General features: G+C 34.1%; 1 protein-coding gene across 1 annotated transcript; it reads left to right on the top strand.

The window, feature by feature from the left end:
- Positions 1-3,575: 3,575 nt before the first annotated feature.
- Positions 3,576-13,673, top strand: LOC122052484. Its single transcript, XM_042614018.1, has 8 exons — positions 3,576-3,794; positions 7,000-7,164; positions 7,994-8,188; positions 9,211-9,289; positions 9,400-9,530; positions 10,788-10,869; positions 12,565-12,632; positions 13,033-13,673. Exons 1-8 carry the CDS (start codon positions 3,738-3,740, stop codon positions 13,468-13,470), a joined length of 1,215 nt encoding a protein of 404 aa, XP_042469952.1. The 5' UTR covers positions 3,576-3,737; the 3' UTR covers positions 13,471-13,673.
- Positions 13,674-14,285: the final 612 nt, after the last annotated feature.

Raw genomic sequence — 14,285 nt, 5'->3', positions numbered from 1 at the left:
GCTTTCAAAGTTTTGGGTAAGTCACAAGTGTGAGTGTTTACCTTTGGCACTTGCAGTGAGGTTGTTGTTGGATTAACAATCTCTCAATCTCCTTACATTAACAATCTCCGTGAATCATTCGCCATTGAAAAAACTTTCTCCAAAACTTGTCAACACTATCTAATGAGATTGGCATGCCCACCCGAGTATATTCAGCAAGTTCATATGCACAAGATAAGCCACATGTCTTCTGCAATACACAACCAGACAACAAAGGATCTACGCCAGTCGCACTTATACCCTTCATTTCAACAAAAATCTTGTCCAAAGCTGTAATGGAAACTATACCTCGCAAAAACTTGAACATTGATGGTTTGTATCAATGTTGGACTACATTAATACTCTTTTCAAAGAATCTTTAACTGTGGTGTGAGATAACTCAAGTAAAGAATGAATTTTAGTCCAACACGTCTCAAAATTACCCTGGCTTGATCCAAGTTGCCTCTTCAATTTTGCATGTGCACTCTCGGCCCTATTTGTTGTTGTGTTGATAAAATGCATGACATTATTTGTCCAACAAGATACAAATCTTTCTTTGAAAGGATGAATCCATTGATTTGTTATATACTGAACAACATCTGAATGGTCTAAATAATCTTGTTGGAATCTCTTAAACAACTCATAAAATGTAACTTCATTTTCAGCTAACATCAATACATTCCATGAAGATATAAAAGAATCCCATTTCTTCTTGGTGTGAAATCTCTTTTTGTAATTTGCCAGTATATTCCTATTAATATGCCACCGACACAATAAATGCTTTAAAGTGGGAAAAGAACTTTCAATCGCGTTCATCAATGCGATCTCTCGATCGGTTATAATTATGTTGGGTAAAGATGAGTCATCCATCAACGACCTCAAGATATGCAATGACGATAAGTAGTTGTCTTCATGCTCAGACTCCAAATACACGCAAGCAATGGAAAATGTCTGTTGACATCACACTAACTATTTCAAATACCAGTAACCTATATCGATTTGTCTTGTACATACAATCCATGAACAATACACTTGGAAAAACACGCAACAGGTCAATACTCTTCGGGTAAGCAAAGAAAATATCCTTCACCATATCAGTTTTCTCGCACCGCCTGTGATGGTAGAAATAGTTATACTCCTTCAACTTTGCCACAAGGTATTGCATTTGTGATCGACCTCTATACTCGATTATTTTATGCTTTTGTCGTGCATTGTAAATAGTCATCATTGTCAACTTATTTTCAGAAAATCTCTCCTTTAACACTCTCAATATGTCTTTCAGTCGACTGTGGTTCTTTAACAAGTCAACCACCAACTCCTCCGCAGCATGTGATAAGTGTCCAGCAAATGAGTGACCTTCCAAATACAACGCGCAAGGATGATTATGCATGCCATAAACAACATTCAAAACTCATGGCCCGTCAATGGATATTTACATAACTTTAATTAAAAATGGACAACAATACTTCATTGTTCCAGTAAATCTCTCCTTACTCAATTTTCGGATCACATTCATTTCATCTTTCACATTCTCACATTTTTCTTCAGACAATTTCTCTTTGGGTTAACGATATTGGTCACTTCGTTCACATGCCAAAAACAATCGAGCCCATCTCCCACTATCTCCATTGTCTGACATTTTCACTACTACAACCATCCTATTCGACTTTGTCACCTTATGTGCCCAAGCAACTAGTGCATCACGAGATTTAAAACATTCATTCATAGTGAACACCATTGTATAATTTATCACTATCTCATTATTCATAGGATCAATGACACTACCCTTCGTAGAACGTGTATTTGATTTTTAATAAAAATCAGAAAATATTATAACATTACAAATATAACTTTATAAAATGTAAAAATATGCATTAGTATTGTTCACCCAGTGTTCGACTACAAATGGACGAACATGACTCACATGTTCAAAACTAAGATACCGAACGTATTCAGCTATATTCGGAAACAATCAACCGAACATATTTCATTATGTTCGATTTCCAAAAGCCAAACATTACTCAAACTATTTGGCCTGATATGATCGAACACTACATGTTTAAATAACTTTCAGACTGCTACAGTTTAAATCGTAATGATACAAATATACAATTATACTACATGAAAAAAATGAAAAATAAAGCTTACATTGTTCATGGGAATTGGATCTTCATTATTCATCATGTTTGATTTGTTACAAAAACAAAGTTTTGAGAGATATTAGATTGTTAGGGTTTAGATAAAGAGAAAAAAAAGAGAGGGGCAGAGGAAGGAGAAAGAGGAGAGTGAGATATAAATTTTATAAAAAGGGCATTTTAGACTTTTTATCTAAGGATATTTTTAAGGAAAAAAAATTAGGGTGCGTTTAGTGATCCATGGGGTGTGGATAGCTGCTCCCTTTAATTTTACTCTTATATATATATATATAATTCTCCTCTAGCGACAGTGACCTAATCGGACGCACACGACCTTGACCGACTGTCGACGGAGAACTACTTTTCCCACACCCTAACACCCTCCCCTCCCGGCCCCACATTTATTTTTACATTTACACCCTTCTACTTATTCTCTCATCCATGTTTTGTGTTTTTTTTTGGTTTTTTTAAGTTTTGTGTGTTTTTATTGGTTTTGTCTTTTTAATCCCTTTTTAAAATTTTTTTTAATTAATTTTTTATCAGTTTTATTTTTTTGAATAATTTTTTATTATATATTTGTAATCTTTTATTTAAGGATAGGTAATTTAAGGAGAGAGGAGGTTCTGACATATGTCAAAGGTTGAAGAGAATAATTTAAAGGAATATAGGTGTTTTGACATGCGTCAAGAATTGGAGGGTGAGTAATTTAAATAGAGTGAGAGGTTCTGATATGTGTCAAGGGTTGGAAGGACGGTAATTTAATGAGAGGAGAGGTTATGATATTTGTCAAGAGTTGGAAGGGGGGTAATTTAAAGTAAGAGGGCTGTTTTGACATGTGTCAAGGGTTGGAGGATGGATAATTTAAAGGGAGGGGATGTTTTGATATATGTCAAAAGTTGAAGAAGGGTAGTTTAAAGGGAGGAGGTGTTTTGACATGTGTCAAGGATTGAAGGGTGAGTAATTTAAGGAGAGAAAGGTTCTGACATTTGTCATGTGTCAAAGATTGGAGGTGGGTAATTTAAAGGGAGGAGAGGTTCTAATATGTATCGGGTTAGATGAGGAAAATATCGAATTAGAAAAAGTAATTTAAAGGAATGGAGAGATTGTGACATATATTAAAAATTATATAACATAAAAAAATAAATAAATAATAAATAAAGTTGATTAAAAAAATAAAACTAAATAAAATTGGAAAAATACAAGTATAAAATAAAAAAAATTAATGAAAAAATAATTAAAAAATTGATTAAAAAATAAAATTAAATAAAAATTAAATAAAATTGAAAAATATAAGTATAAAATAAAAAAATTGATGGAAAAAAATAATAAACAAAAAAGATAAAAAAATTTAAAAAATAAAAGAAAATACAAATAAAGGAGTTAGGGATATAAAGGTCATTTACATAAGGGACAAAAGGGGGGCGGTGTAGGGAGGGGGGGAGAAGCAATTTACCTGTCGGCGGCTCGTTTCGTCCCTAAAAAATGTAAACTCTATCCCAAGCCCAAACCTCACCGACGATCGACGTCCGCCGTTCCTCTCTAGGGATTATTGGCTTCTACCGGTTGATCCTTCGAGAAACGATAATGGAGGAAGCTCTTCTTTCTGATTCCGTGAAGAAGCGATTACGCATGCAAAACGAGGTCTTTCTTAGCCCTCATCTCTCTTGTACTCTTTTTTATGTAATTGATCTTGTTAATTGTGTGGCACTTGGTTGAATCGTTCTCTTTAACATATTAGACTTTTATTTTTTTTGGTTAAGTATGTCCTTTTATCGTTTTGGCAACCGGGGCAGCACCTGCGTGCCATTTCCAATCCGCGCTCCCCCTAGTTTGAGTGAGGAAAACTAGAAAGGCACATAGCCTAGTGATAGATCTAACGAGGTTCATGATCGTTCCCGTGGTTCAATGATCTCGTCTCTCTGTTTGTTTAGTGCGAATGTGATGATTAATCTGGTGACTACTAATTCAAAATCTTAAACTCATAGCAAAGGGCCGATTCGAGAGAGTTATGGCTTAAGAACCTTTCTCGAGTCCACACCAACTAGGAATTGACCGTTGAAACCTGAAATTACTTCATTATTCCCTTTGGGAACAACACCCCAAGAACACTCATGAGGTTGATGAATAAAGTTTTAAGACCTTTTATGGGAGCTTTTTTGGTGGTCTACTTTGATGACAGTTGGGACACTTTCCACTTTAGTCATTTATGACATTATTAAAACCCTTCAAGTTAAATACTCTTCCTTAGGTTCATTAATTTTGCTCAAATTGACATTCTCATAAATCCTAACAAAATTAGTGTTATTGAAGAATGCCCTAAACTGAATTCCATCCATCAAAGGATTTCACTGTGTTTTTGATAGCTTCACTGTGTTTGTTAAGAGCATTAGTGACATGATGGCTCTTAAGTACAAATTGTCTCTTAAAAAGAGAATCCTGATCAGTTTCCCTAATGATCAAGGAAAGTATTGACTAAGGCTTCGTTGATATTTATCTGGATTTTTTTAAATCTTTTGAAATTGTTTTTGCAGATAAATTCTTTTGACTAGAAGCAAGGTGTTGTAAAGATTTTTCCTCATTTTGACACATTTCAAACACCCAAGCCCACCAAGCAAAATGCCAACCTATTGTACATGGACCCTAAAAAGATCTTAAGATTATTTTGTTTTAAGATTTTTCCAACACTACCTAAATTACAATTCCACTATGGTAGTTATAAATAGATTTCAAATTTAGCATAATTTCTTCTATGTAGCTAAACAAAGATGCATCACATGCAGAAAATATTATTTTAAAGAAGACTTGTAAGCTTCAAGGGTTACCTACATGGAAAATCTTATGCAATACGTATGCAACTTCAACATTATCAAGTTTGAAATCTTTTGAGGTACAAGACTTCTTGAGGAAAGTTGATGTAAGTTGGGAAACAAAGTTGGTTGATAAAATGTTTTAGTACTTTGGTTGGGTAAACAAGCATATGAAACTATGAAAGCTTGATTTTGTAACTTTGTTAAAGCAAATTATAAAGGGATCAGCATTTTTTAAATGAGATGAGTTCATGGTTAATCAGAGAGTCAAAAGAAATAAATCTCAGCATAAATACATATAATGATTATCCATGAGAAAATGCAGGTTGCATAGTAAGATTGGTGCTGCCTTGTTTCATGTTGATAGGAGTCATCATTGATGTGATATTGTTCTGAATTGCGACTGAGATAGTTTCTAAGTTAATATTGAAAACCATGTGCTAGAATTGACTTCCTCAAGGACTTCTATCAAGGTTTCATACTTATGTCCATTCTCCATTGAGAACCTCATCTTGGTTTGTTGTCTATGCACTCAACATAATTGAGCTTTTCCAGGCTAGATAATTGAAGGAAATAAAATATGACCAATCTAAATTAAATTATTCTGATAAAAATTAACCTATTTAGAAGTCTGATTTTTTATTTTTTATACTTTTACTGTTTCAACTTTCAATAACACATAATGATGTAATCTATTTTTATCTAATCTCCTTCAGATTGGATTATTTAAAAAACCTAAAGAAGAGGCTCTGCCCTATTGTTTGAATGCATCCAATTAATAATACAGTTTCTGTTATTCTAGTACTCTCTCCATTCTTATCCCATCAACTAAGGCACATGACTTGTACTGCATCACATATGATACTTTGATTTCACCAATTTTTAAATTATTTATTTTGCTCTCAATCATCAATAATAAGTGGATCATAATGTTGGATGCGCTGATTACTTCTGAATCTTACACTGTGCTTCATACGGGTCAAAGGTTTATTACATTGTTATGTGAGCCTAATGCTTGTGTTATTTTAATTATCAACCAGAAATGCATGATTCACAAGAATTTTGTAAAGGTTTTGTCTGATGTTAGGTTTGTCACTGCCTGCCACTTTGTTGTACATACTTATGGTGGGTACATTGAAAGGAAAGTCAGATCAACTTAATATGCTCAAACTTGTTTGACATACCTATCTTTAATATACTAAAAGTAAGACAGCAATCAGGTTCTTTTGAGAGTTTGTTTGCCCTGGTACTGCATCGGAAAGCCAGATTCAATGAAAGGAAAGTTGGATCAACTTAATATGCTCAGATTTGATTAACTTGGCTATCTTTAGATAACAATACAGTAATCAGATTCTTTTGAGAGTTTGTTTCTCCTGGTGTTGCATCAGAAAACCACTTTGATTTTGTCCTAATATATGCCTCAGACAGAAATAAATCTTAAACTCAGATAATTGTCCTTGGTTCGGACTGCTTGGGTGCAACTGTAGTGTGCTGGAACATGGGAGAATGCTACATTTACAACTTGCGAGGGAAAGTAAAACATGCGATAATATAAAATGCAATGTTTGGTTTAGAGGAGTCTTAATTTTGTCAATGCTTGGTGAAACTTGAAAGCTGTTAACAAATTCCACCTTGGTTCTTTGTTGGATATAATAGAAGAGTTTATATTGGTGTAAAGTAGAGTGGAATTTGATATATCTGAATGATAGTGTATTAACTATTGGATCTTTTGTTGAAGCAAAAGAGAGCCTTTTTTCCTGTTCCACTTTCTAGTATCTTGAATGCGACAGCTACCATCATGCGCTTAACGCGTACCTGCATTTACCTCTCTCCATATCCGTAGGGTTGACACTAGGGGGGCTGTTAATATAGCGGATCTACATTTTTTTTTTTTGAATGCGACAGCTAACTCATTTTGGTGCTAGAGAGTGGGTATTCCAGCTTTAAATTGAGCCATCTATTTTTTTTTTTGTGCTGTTGTGCTTTCAATCATATTTGTTCAAGTACATATGCATAATCATCCTGAGTTGTGTTTGTAGGTCCTAAAATTGGTGGCAGATTTTTCAGAAAAGCTCAATCAGAGAGCAAAAGATATTACTATTGATATAAACTCATTGCTGGATCAGGCTGGAGCTGTGGAGCTAGATCTGAAGAACACAGCTAACAACCTCTGGAATCTATCACGTAATCTACTTATTGATCATGCAAGTACAGTTGACAATGGATACAATATTTGAGTTGGTCAATGTTTGTTATTTTCTCTGAAATTTCAACTGGATGTGATTTAGTTTAGGTTAGCCTATGACCAAGCAACGTAGCCATGAGAGTCCATTATTTCTCAATTCTCATCAGTAGGGTTAGCTTATACTTGCTAGGACATTCATATCCAATTTGGATTAAATTCTGTTCTTATCATAGCAAATTGGGTTGCAAAGACACATGATTTTCAAAAAGATTACTGATATCAGTAATGAGGAAATTTTGACAATATCATTATACATAGACACTTATAGTAGTGTATAAAATTTGACAATACTATTGCCTGAAGTTGTCCAATAATGTAGAATATCAGAAGTGCTACATATACTATTGTGATTTCTTGGTGTGGTTCTTGACTGTTGAAAATCTTGACTTGTCATTCAATACCCATTTTTAAACTTCATTCTTAGAACAAAAAAAATCATAGGTTGACATAGCTGTTGTTTATGAAAGAGATAACAAAACAAACTCTAGTGAACTAGTAAGCATTGTTCTACTTGCACTATTATTTACCTGTGTGACAATGTCTATCAATAAAGCGACTAGCTTATTGTTTGAGATCTTTAAATTATGTTGGGCCATTGTATCAAGGCATAAAGTGTGTCATGTTATTATGTAATTTCTAGTTATGCTCATTTTCAATAATTTTCCAAATTTAAAATTTATTTTGGAATATGGATTTGTTCAAGGGTTTTTTTCCTTGGTGATTCTTGGATTATTAATTTGTGGATTTTATCCTCTGAGGTTGATAGTCCACATTTTTTCTCATTACAGAAGATAGCTGACCAAGATGGTATTTCTCATACCACAAAGGATCATGCTGAAGGTTCAGCTCAAGGCATTCCTGCTCAGGATTATGAAAAAGATATACTACCAAGATATAAGACAGCTTTATCTATGGGTTTGACTTCCTGCAAAAAGTTCTTGAATAATAAGGAGAGGGGTCATAAGACCAACTCTATTTTTAGAGTAAGTTCTGTTTTTGTTATGAATTACTGTATTCATATTTGCTTGGAAGGATCTTTTCTTATGATCAAAATTTGTGCTAAATTTTCTTATCTATCTACATGTGGGTGATCATTCCTTTACACAATTCAGACACTCTCTAAATCCCTTTTCACTGATATCTTTTGTATCTTTTCCATATATCTTCCATTGCTTTTCATTATTTTCTCGGCTATGTCCGTTTAATTACATCAGTTCCTTGTGTCTAGAGAAGGGGAGCCTTGGCACAATGATAAAGTTGTTACCGTGTGACCTAGAGGTCATGGATTTGAGTCTTGGAAACAACCTTTTGCAATAAGCTATGTACAATAGACGCTTCCTCGGGACCCAGCATTGGTGGGAGCTTTGTGCACCGGGTTGCCCTTTTAGTTCCTTGTGTCTAGAGGATCTGTCAATTCTCATGTGTCATATAAGATGGTGGTTTTGACTATGTCAAGAGTTTGTACTATTGTGGTCATCTAGTTTTGGTTACCAATACCACAGCATTCATATATAATACTTGCTGATTTGACTAGGGTGGTACTTTTTTTTGGTTTCACATATTTGATTTTAAGACAAGCACCAAATTGCTTTATTTCTTTTCATACAAGTGGCATCTATATTCTGATCTGGTTACTTAATTTTTAGCCTGAAAGATAAGTTTTCTGTCAATTGCTGTTGTGCACTAGCAGAAATATAATAGAAGGATACTTCACAGTGTTTGTTAGTGTTTGCTAACAGACATAAAAGTAACACAACATTTAGTTCTGGTGTGCCTTAAGCTTGGAATGTCAAATATAAAATGTTGGTTATATTCGAGTCTTTGTTCATAATATATTTACAATTTCAAATTTAACTCTGCACTATTTGTTTTTCCAAATCATAGTGAAGAAAAGTTGGAAGTTGTAGAGCTTTCTTCGTTGTTTCCTTTTATCTTTTCATAGAAGTATTAAGAATTGCCACAATTGATACCTAATTGTTCACTACTTTTGATTTCGGAAATTAAGACTGGCTCGTCATGCGGTCCGCTTCCACATGTTATTGGATCTGAAGAATATATCCATGACAATGGCTGCGGTATAACAGGTGCTTATAGTTAGTAATTTGATAAATTAATGAATGATTTGTAATTTACTTTTTATTTACTTAATGATCTGCATTGATGTTTGGTGCGTTTGTTTCTTCCCTGCATCAAGAAAACTCATCCTCCAGAAATCTGAACCTTGATTTTAGCTTGATAATGGAATCACAGCAGGCTTCTTCAGTTGATTCCCCTGATTTGTTTGATCACGATATGTTTGTTGTTCAAAGCGGTTCGTCAGAAAAGGTATCTGTTAACTAATTTTACCACCCAACTACATATAATTGATTTCTTTCTTTTAGTTTCTTTCGATAATAGAAGTTAGCTTGCACTTATTGAAGATTGAGTATGCTTAGTTCTCGTTGTATCACAAGTATTTTCTGCCAGTTCGGTTGCACATTTCTGATATAAGAAATCTACTTAGAGTTGGTTGTACTTGTGAGAATTTAATGCACACCTTTTGGATTCCAATACACAAGTGACTTTCCAAAAAAAAAATAAGACGATACATTTATTATATATGTAATATATATTGGAATATTAAGTTTAATTAAAACCTAATAATTTTACATAACATGGCATCAAAGTAGGGATTCCGTCCACTTGTGTTCACCACTCATTCTTGCATGAGAATCTGATTGCAGTCCTTTTCTTCTCATCCAGTGCTCTTCTTCAGTTTCATCTTCCATGGATTGCTTACAGATCTCTTCTCTCTCAAGTCTCGATTCTCACTGAGTATGTGCCCTTGACAATACCAAGATTATGGATCTGAGCCATTCAGACTCTGCCCATGATACAATCTGAATCTTTTCTTTTTTTGCTGCCCAGATTCATGTGTGCTAGTTTCTCACTCGTGGTTCCTTTCTTGAACTTGGGATCTTGTGACTGAAAGTTGGGATTTTCCCTATTGTTGACCTCTAATACCTTCTCTCTTTAATCAAAATTCCAATGCAATAAGATCTGTCTAACTCTATTATGTGGTTAATGTGCAATTTAGTTTCTTGACATTGTATGCACATGCATATTTTTCCAATTTTCCTAAATACAAACATCTTTATGAGACAAATGAAATGTTCATGTGATTGCTGATTCCAGTCTTGAGATATAGGTTTTGTTCTGTCAAAGCAGACCAATTTCATCCCAGCCTAAGACTTGTTATTTGAATAACTTGACTTGAGCGACTTTAGCAAGTGAAGGGAGTTAGTTGATTGGGATCTGTGAATTGTTTGCTTCAACCATTTATTGTTGTGCGTATAATACTAAAAAGAAACTGAACAAACACGGATTTCTCTTCTCTGTGCTTTTTATTATATTATGTTATGTAAAGACAAGTAATTTAATATTTTGGATCATTATTGTTGTCATTTCTTAATTTACTTTCCTGCTTTGAATGTCTTGTCCACTATTGACCCGTTTTGAATTGTCCTAATACTTATGTTATCTAAAGCTAAAGGGCTCTTATTATGCTTTGCAATTGTTTCTTCATCTATTGTCATTTGGCAGGATTCGGCAGATCCTTTAGCATCTGCTGCAGCAGATTTTAAAGCCATGCTTGAAGCAGCTTTGCTTAACCCTTATAAATTCTGTATGTCCCTTTACTGGTTTGCAATTGTAATTCTATCTATCTAAAACTTCTCAAATAGTAAGTTGTTAGCTTGCCACTACGAAATGCTTGATTTTTTGTATAAATTGTTTTTTGGCTTCTCTTATCTAGTCAATGAGAGAGTGAGTGTAGCATCATAATGAGTCCATAATTTCTTTGAGAACAAGTTGCCCATGATTGTGACTCTCATTTTAGGGATAAGTTTGCTAAGTAAGCCTCCTTAACCTTGGCAAGAGCCTTGTGTGGTAGATTCGCTGTTTTCTAATCTTAAATCTAACTTTCTAAGAAGAAAGACAATGCATATCAATGTAACAACATAAGAAATTTGATGAACTAACTACGCCTGATAGATATTAGGGTATTGTTTTATAGTTGGATTTATCTAATCTAATGCCCAACACAACTCACCTTTGTCACAAATCAGGTCTAGTTGACTATCAGATGTGGGAAGCCTTTTGTGCTATTTTTAGTTTTCTTCTTGCTTTATTTGTTGTGAACTCTGTGTTTGGAGAATTTGGAGAAATTGAATTGTCAACTTTTTTTAAAAAAAACTTGGTAAGCCAATGAAAAATCTTTTTTTTCCTTAAAATACATTAAGGCATACCGATCCAAATAGTTAAAGAATGCCAAAATCTTTGATGCTTTCTTGATCAATTTTTAAAATTTGAATAGAAAAATTGTCTTGCTTGAAGATTGTCCATTACAATTGATGTTGATGTTTTGTCTTATGGCTTAATCTTTCAAATTCATAACTGTATCTTTCTTTGGTTTTTGAAATTGTGAATTTTGATACTTCCCTACATAGATAGAGTTGCAAACTTCACTGCCTGAGCTACTAGAGTCAATGCTGACTTGATGAAATGGAAATCGAAATATCTTATTGTATTGGTCCTGATAAAATGAGTAAAGAAAAATTAGTTAGAAAATTTTGATACAAGGAAAAATTATTTGATGGACAACAGTGGTAATTGATGTTCAAATTGGATAATTGGATTAACTTAACAATTATATGGTTCTGTGTGAATCAAAATTACTATAAATCAATTCATGGCTGTGTGAGATAAAAGAAAACCAAAACTGGAACACATTGCAATTTATTTTATTTCTTGGATTCTATTGGCTACATTTATTTGGTTCTTTTAGTGATTTGTATGATGATTGTGAAATTGAATAACACCCTAATGGTTGGGTTGTCAATGACTTAGACATTATTATCTGTATTCCCTACCATTAACCTTGTTTACAAAGTTCAGGGGAGCTTAGATGAATCATGTTGCACAGTATAGTGGCACATCTCATGACTTTGACACGGCTTGCTGTCTAATTTAAGAAAAGTATTATGCAAACTAGTCAGGGTTGAGATCCTACTTGGGAACCGAAGGAGGCTCATAGGTTTAGATCATGAAGTGTAAACAAATATGTCTTACCTTTACATAGCAAATAACAACTATGATAGGAGTTTTAAGGTATCTATATTGTATCTAGTCAAAGTTGTTGGGGTTGAGATTCTACATAGGAACAACAGTAATTGCTTGTAAGATTCTAACCCAATTTAAATCTTACTTGGGATTCAGATTATTTAGGTCCATTTGGCTCAAGAGATTGTAAGATCCTAAGGGACGGATCGCAATCTTGACTACCATGGTATTTATATCATTTTCATATTACTTAATGCAGATGACGAGGAGTCTTCATCAGTGGATATCAGGAGTACAATGAACAGTGTACAAATGCATAACAATACGGTTAGTTCTTTTTCCTCTCTACTGGTTAGTTCTTTTTCCTCTCTACTGTGAAAACTCTAGCGACTTATATACAGGGTATCTACAAACAGATTTCAGAGTACTAATGAAAACAATGGAACAAAAAAAAGTGACGAAAAGGATTTTTTTATGGCTTTGCTACAGATGAAAAATGAAGTGCTGTAAATTATGTTTATTAGTATTGCTATTGAAAAATTTCAAGTAGCCTAATAAGTTATTGGAGAGATAAATCTATACATCTGACCCTAACTTTTTGAAACATATGATTTGATGACGTAGATGATTGTGAAATCAATACACGTAAAATTTACTGAGTTTTACTTGGCCACACGTGTTCACCTATCAATGCTGCTCTTTCTTATTTGTTCTTTTGGTTATGCAGGTAGGCTTACAAGGAGAACAAGAAACTGTCACACATGGTATTCTTGATGATCTGAGTAGTGCTTTAGAGGAAGATAAGCCCACGTTGGTACGAGATTTACTCCCTCACACACATTCACACGAATTCTATTCCTCGCTGGTTGGTGGTAGTTTATTCGATGTTGAGGACGACGTGCCCTCTGGTGATGGAACAGATATTTCAGCTAATATTGCAGAATCAAATTCCTTGCATTCTGCAATGCTTGAAACTGACGGGCTTGCTGAAGCTACCCATTCTTTGGACATCACTGAAGCTTATTCTGATCAAAATCTGATTGCTTCTGCTGGTGATTCACACAATGATGAACAAGGAAGTGAGGAAAGGAATTCCCTCGAAGAAGCTAAATTCGAGATGGATAACAGTAAAGAAAATCCAACTACATGCCCTCCAGAATATTAGGAATTAATTATGCGAGCAAGAATATGAGTTGGTGATCAAGTTTTTCTCCACAAACAGTTTACAATAGAGTATGTCTTAGCAGCTTAGAAAAGTTATATGCCTCAATTTTAAGGTGTTTCATATACTATCAATATGATTCACTCTATGCCAATGGTACATGTTTCAAATTTTTATAGAAGATGAAGTAATTGGTAGTTTATTCCTATCATAAAACCAATGAAAAAATTGTTCACCGTGGTCATTGAGAGAGTGCAGCTTGCTCGGTTAATAGATCTACCCGCCTTTGAGTAGTAAGCGATTTATCTGAGAAAGCTTTTGGAAAAGCTTTTGTTTGATAGAGAGATAGAGAATGAGATGAAAGATAAGTTGAACAATTGTTTTTCATCTTGTGTGGTTGTCTCGGTGATTTAGGCTTGCCAAACTTGCTTTATCTGGTCATTAGCTAGGTTGGTTTAGCTATCCAAGCATGGCATCAAATGTGTTTGGGTTGTTTTCTTTTTGGATTTGGCATGCTCAAGTGATTTTTTTTTGTCTAACTCGCTCAACTTAGCTTGCTTAATTTGTTTGAATCTGGTTGTTCAACTCAGGTTGGTTGATATATCAGATTAATCAAATGGATTTATCAGATTAGTATGTTTTGTTCAATCATTCACTTTATTCGGATAGCTTGAACTACCTAACCTGTTTTATCAATTTAATGTAATAGACTTGTCTAATTTGTCTGTTTGATCAATTCGGTTGACTCACTTAGTCTTAACTCGCTTTCCAACTTAATTGACAAGATTGATCGCCTAGCGTATTCTGCTTGCCAAGTT

This window comes from Zingiber officinale, chromosome 3A (assembly GCF_018446385.1).
Source record: "Zingiber officinale cultivar Zhangliang chromosome 3A, Zo_v1.1, whole genome shotgun sequence".
In the NCBI taxonomy this organism is placed as follows: Eukaryota; Viridiplantae; Streptophyta; class Magnoliopsida; order Zingiberales; family Zingiberaceae; genus Zingiber; species Zingiber officinale.
The sequence above is the reverse complement of the archived record's forward strand: the minus strand, read 5'-3'. Positions and strand labels throughout refer to the sequence as shown.

Bases quoted from the DNA above. Each gene is read 5' to 3' on its own strand.
- LOC122052484 (XM_042614018.1), top strand. From the start codon at position 3,738: ATGGAGGAAGCTCTTCTTTCTGATTCCGTGAAGAAGCGATTACGCATG. The intron at 8,189-9,210 runs GTAAGTTCTGTT...TCGGAAATTAAG, and splicing joins AGACCAACTCTATTTTTAGA to ACTGGCTCGTCATGCGGTCC. The intron at 12,633-13,032 runs GTTAGTTCTTTT...TTGGTTATGCAG, and splicing joins TACAAATGCATAACAATACG to GTAGGCTTACAAGGAGAACA.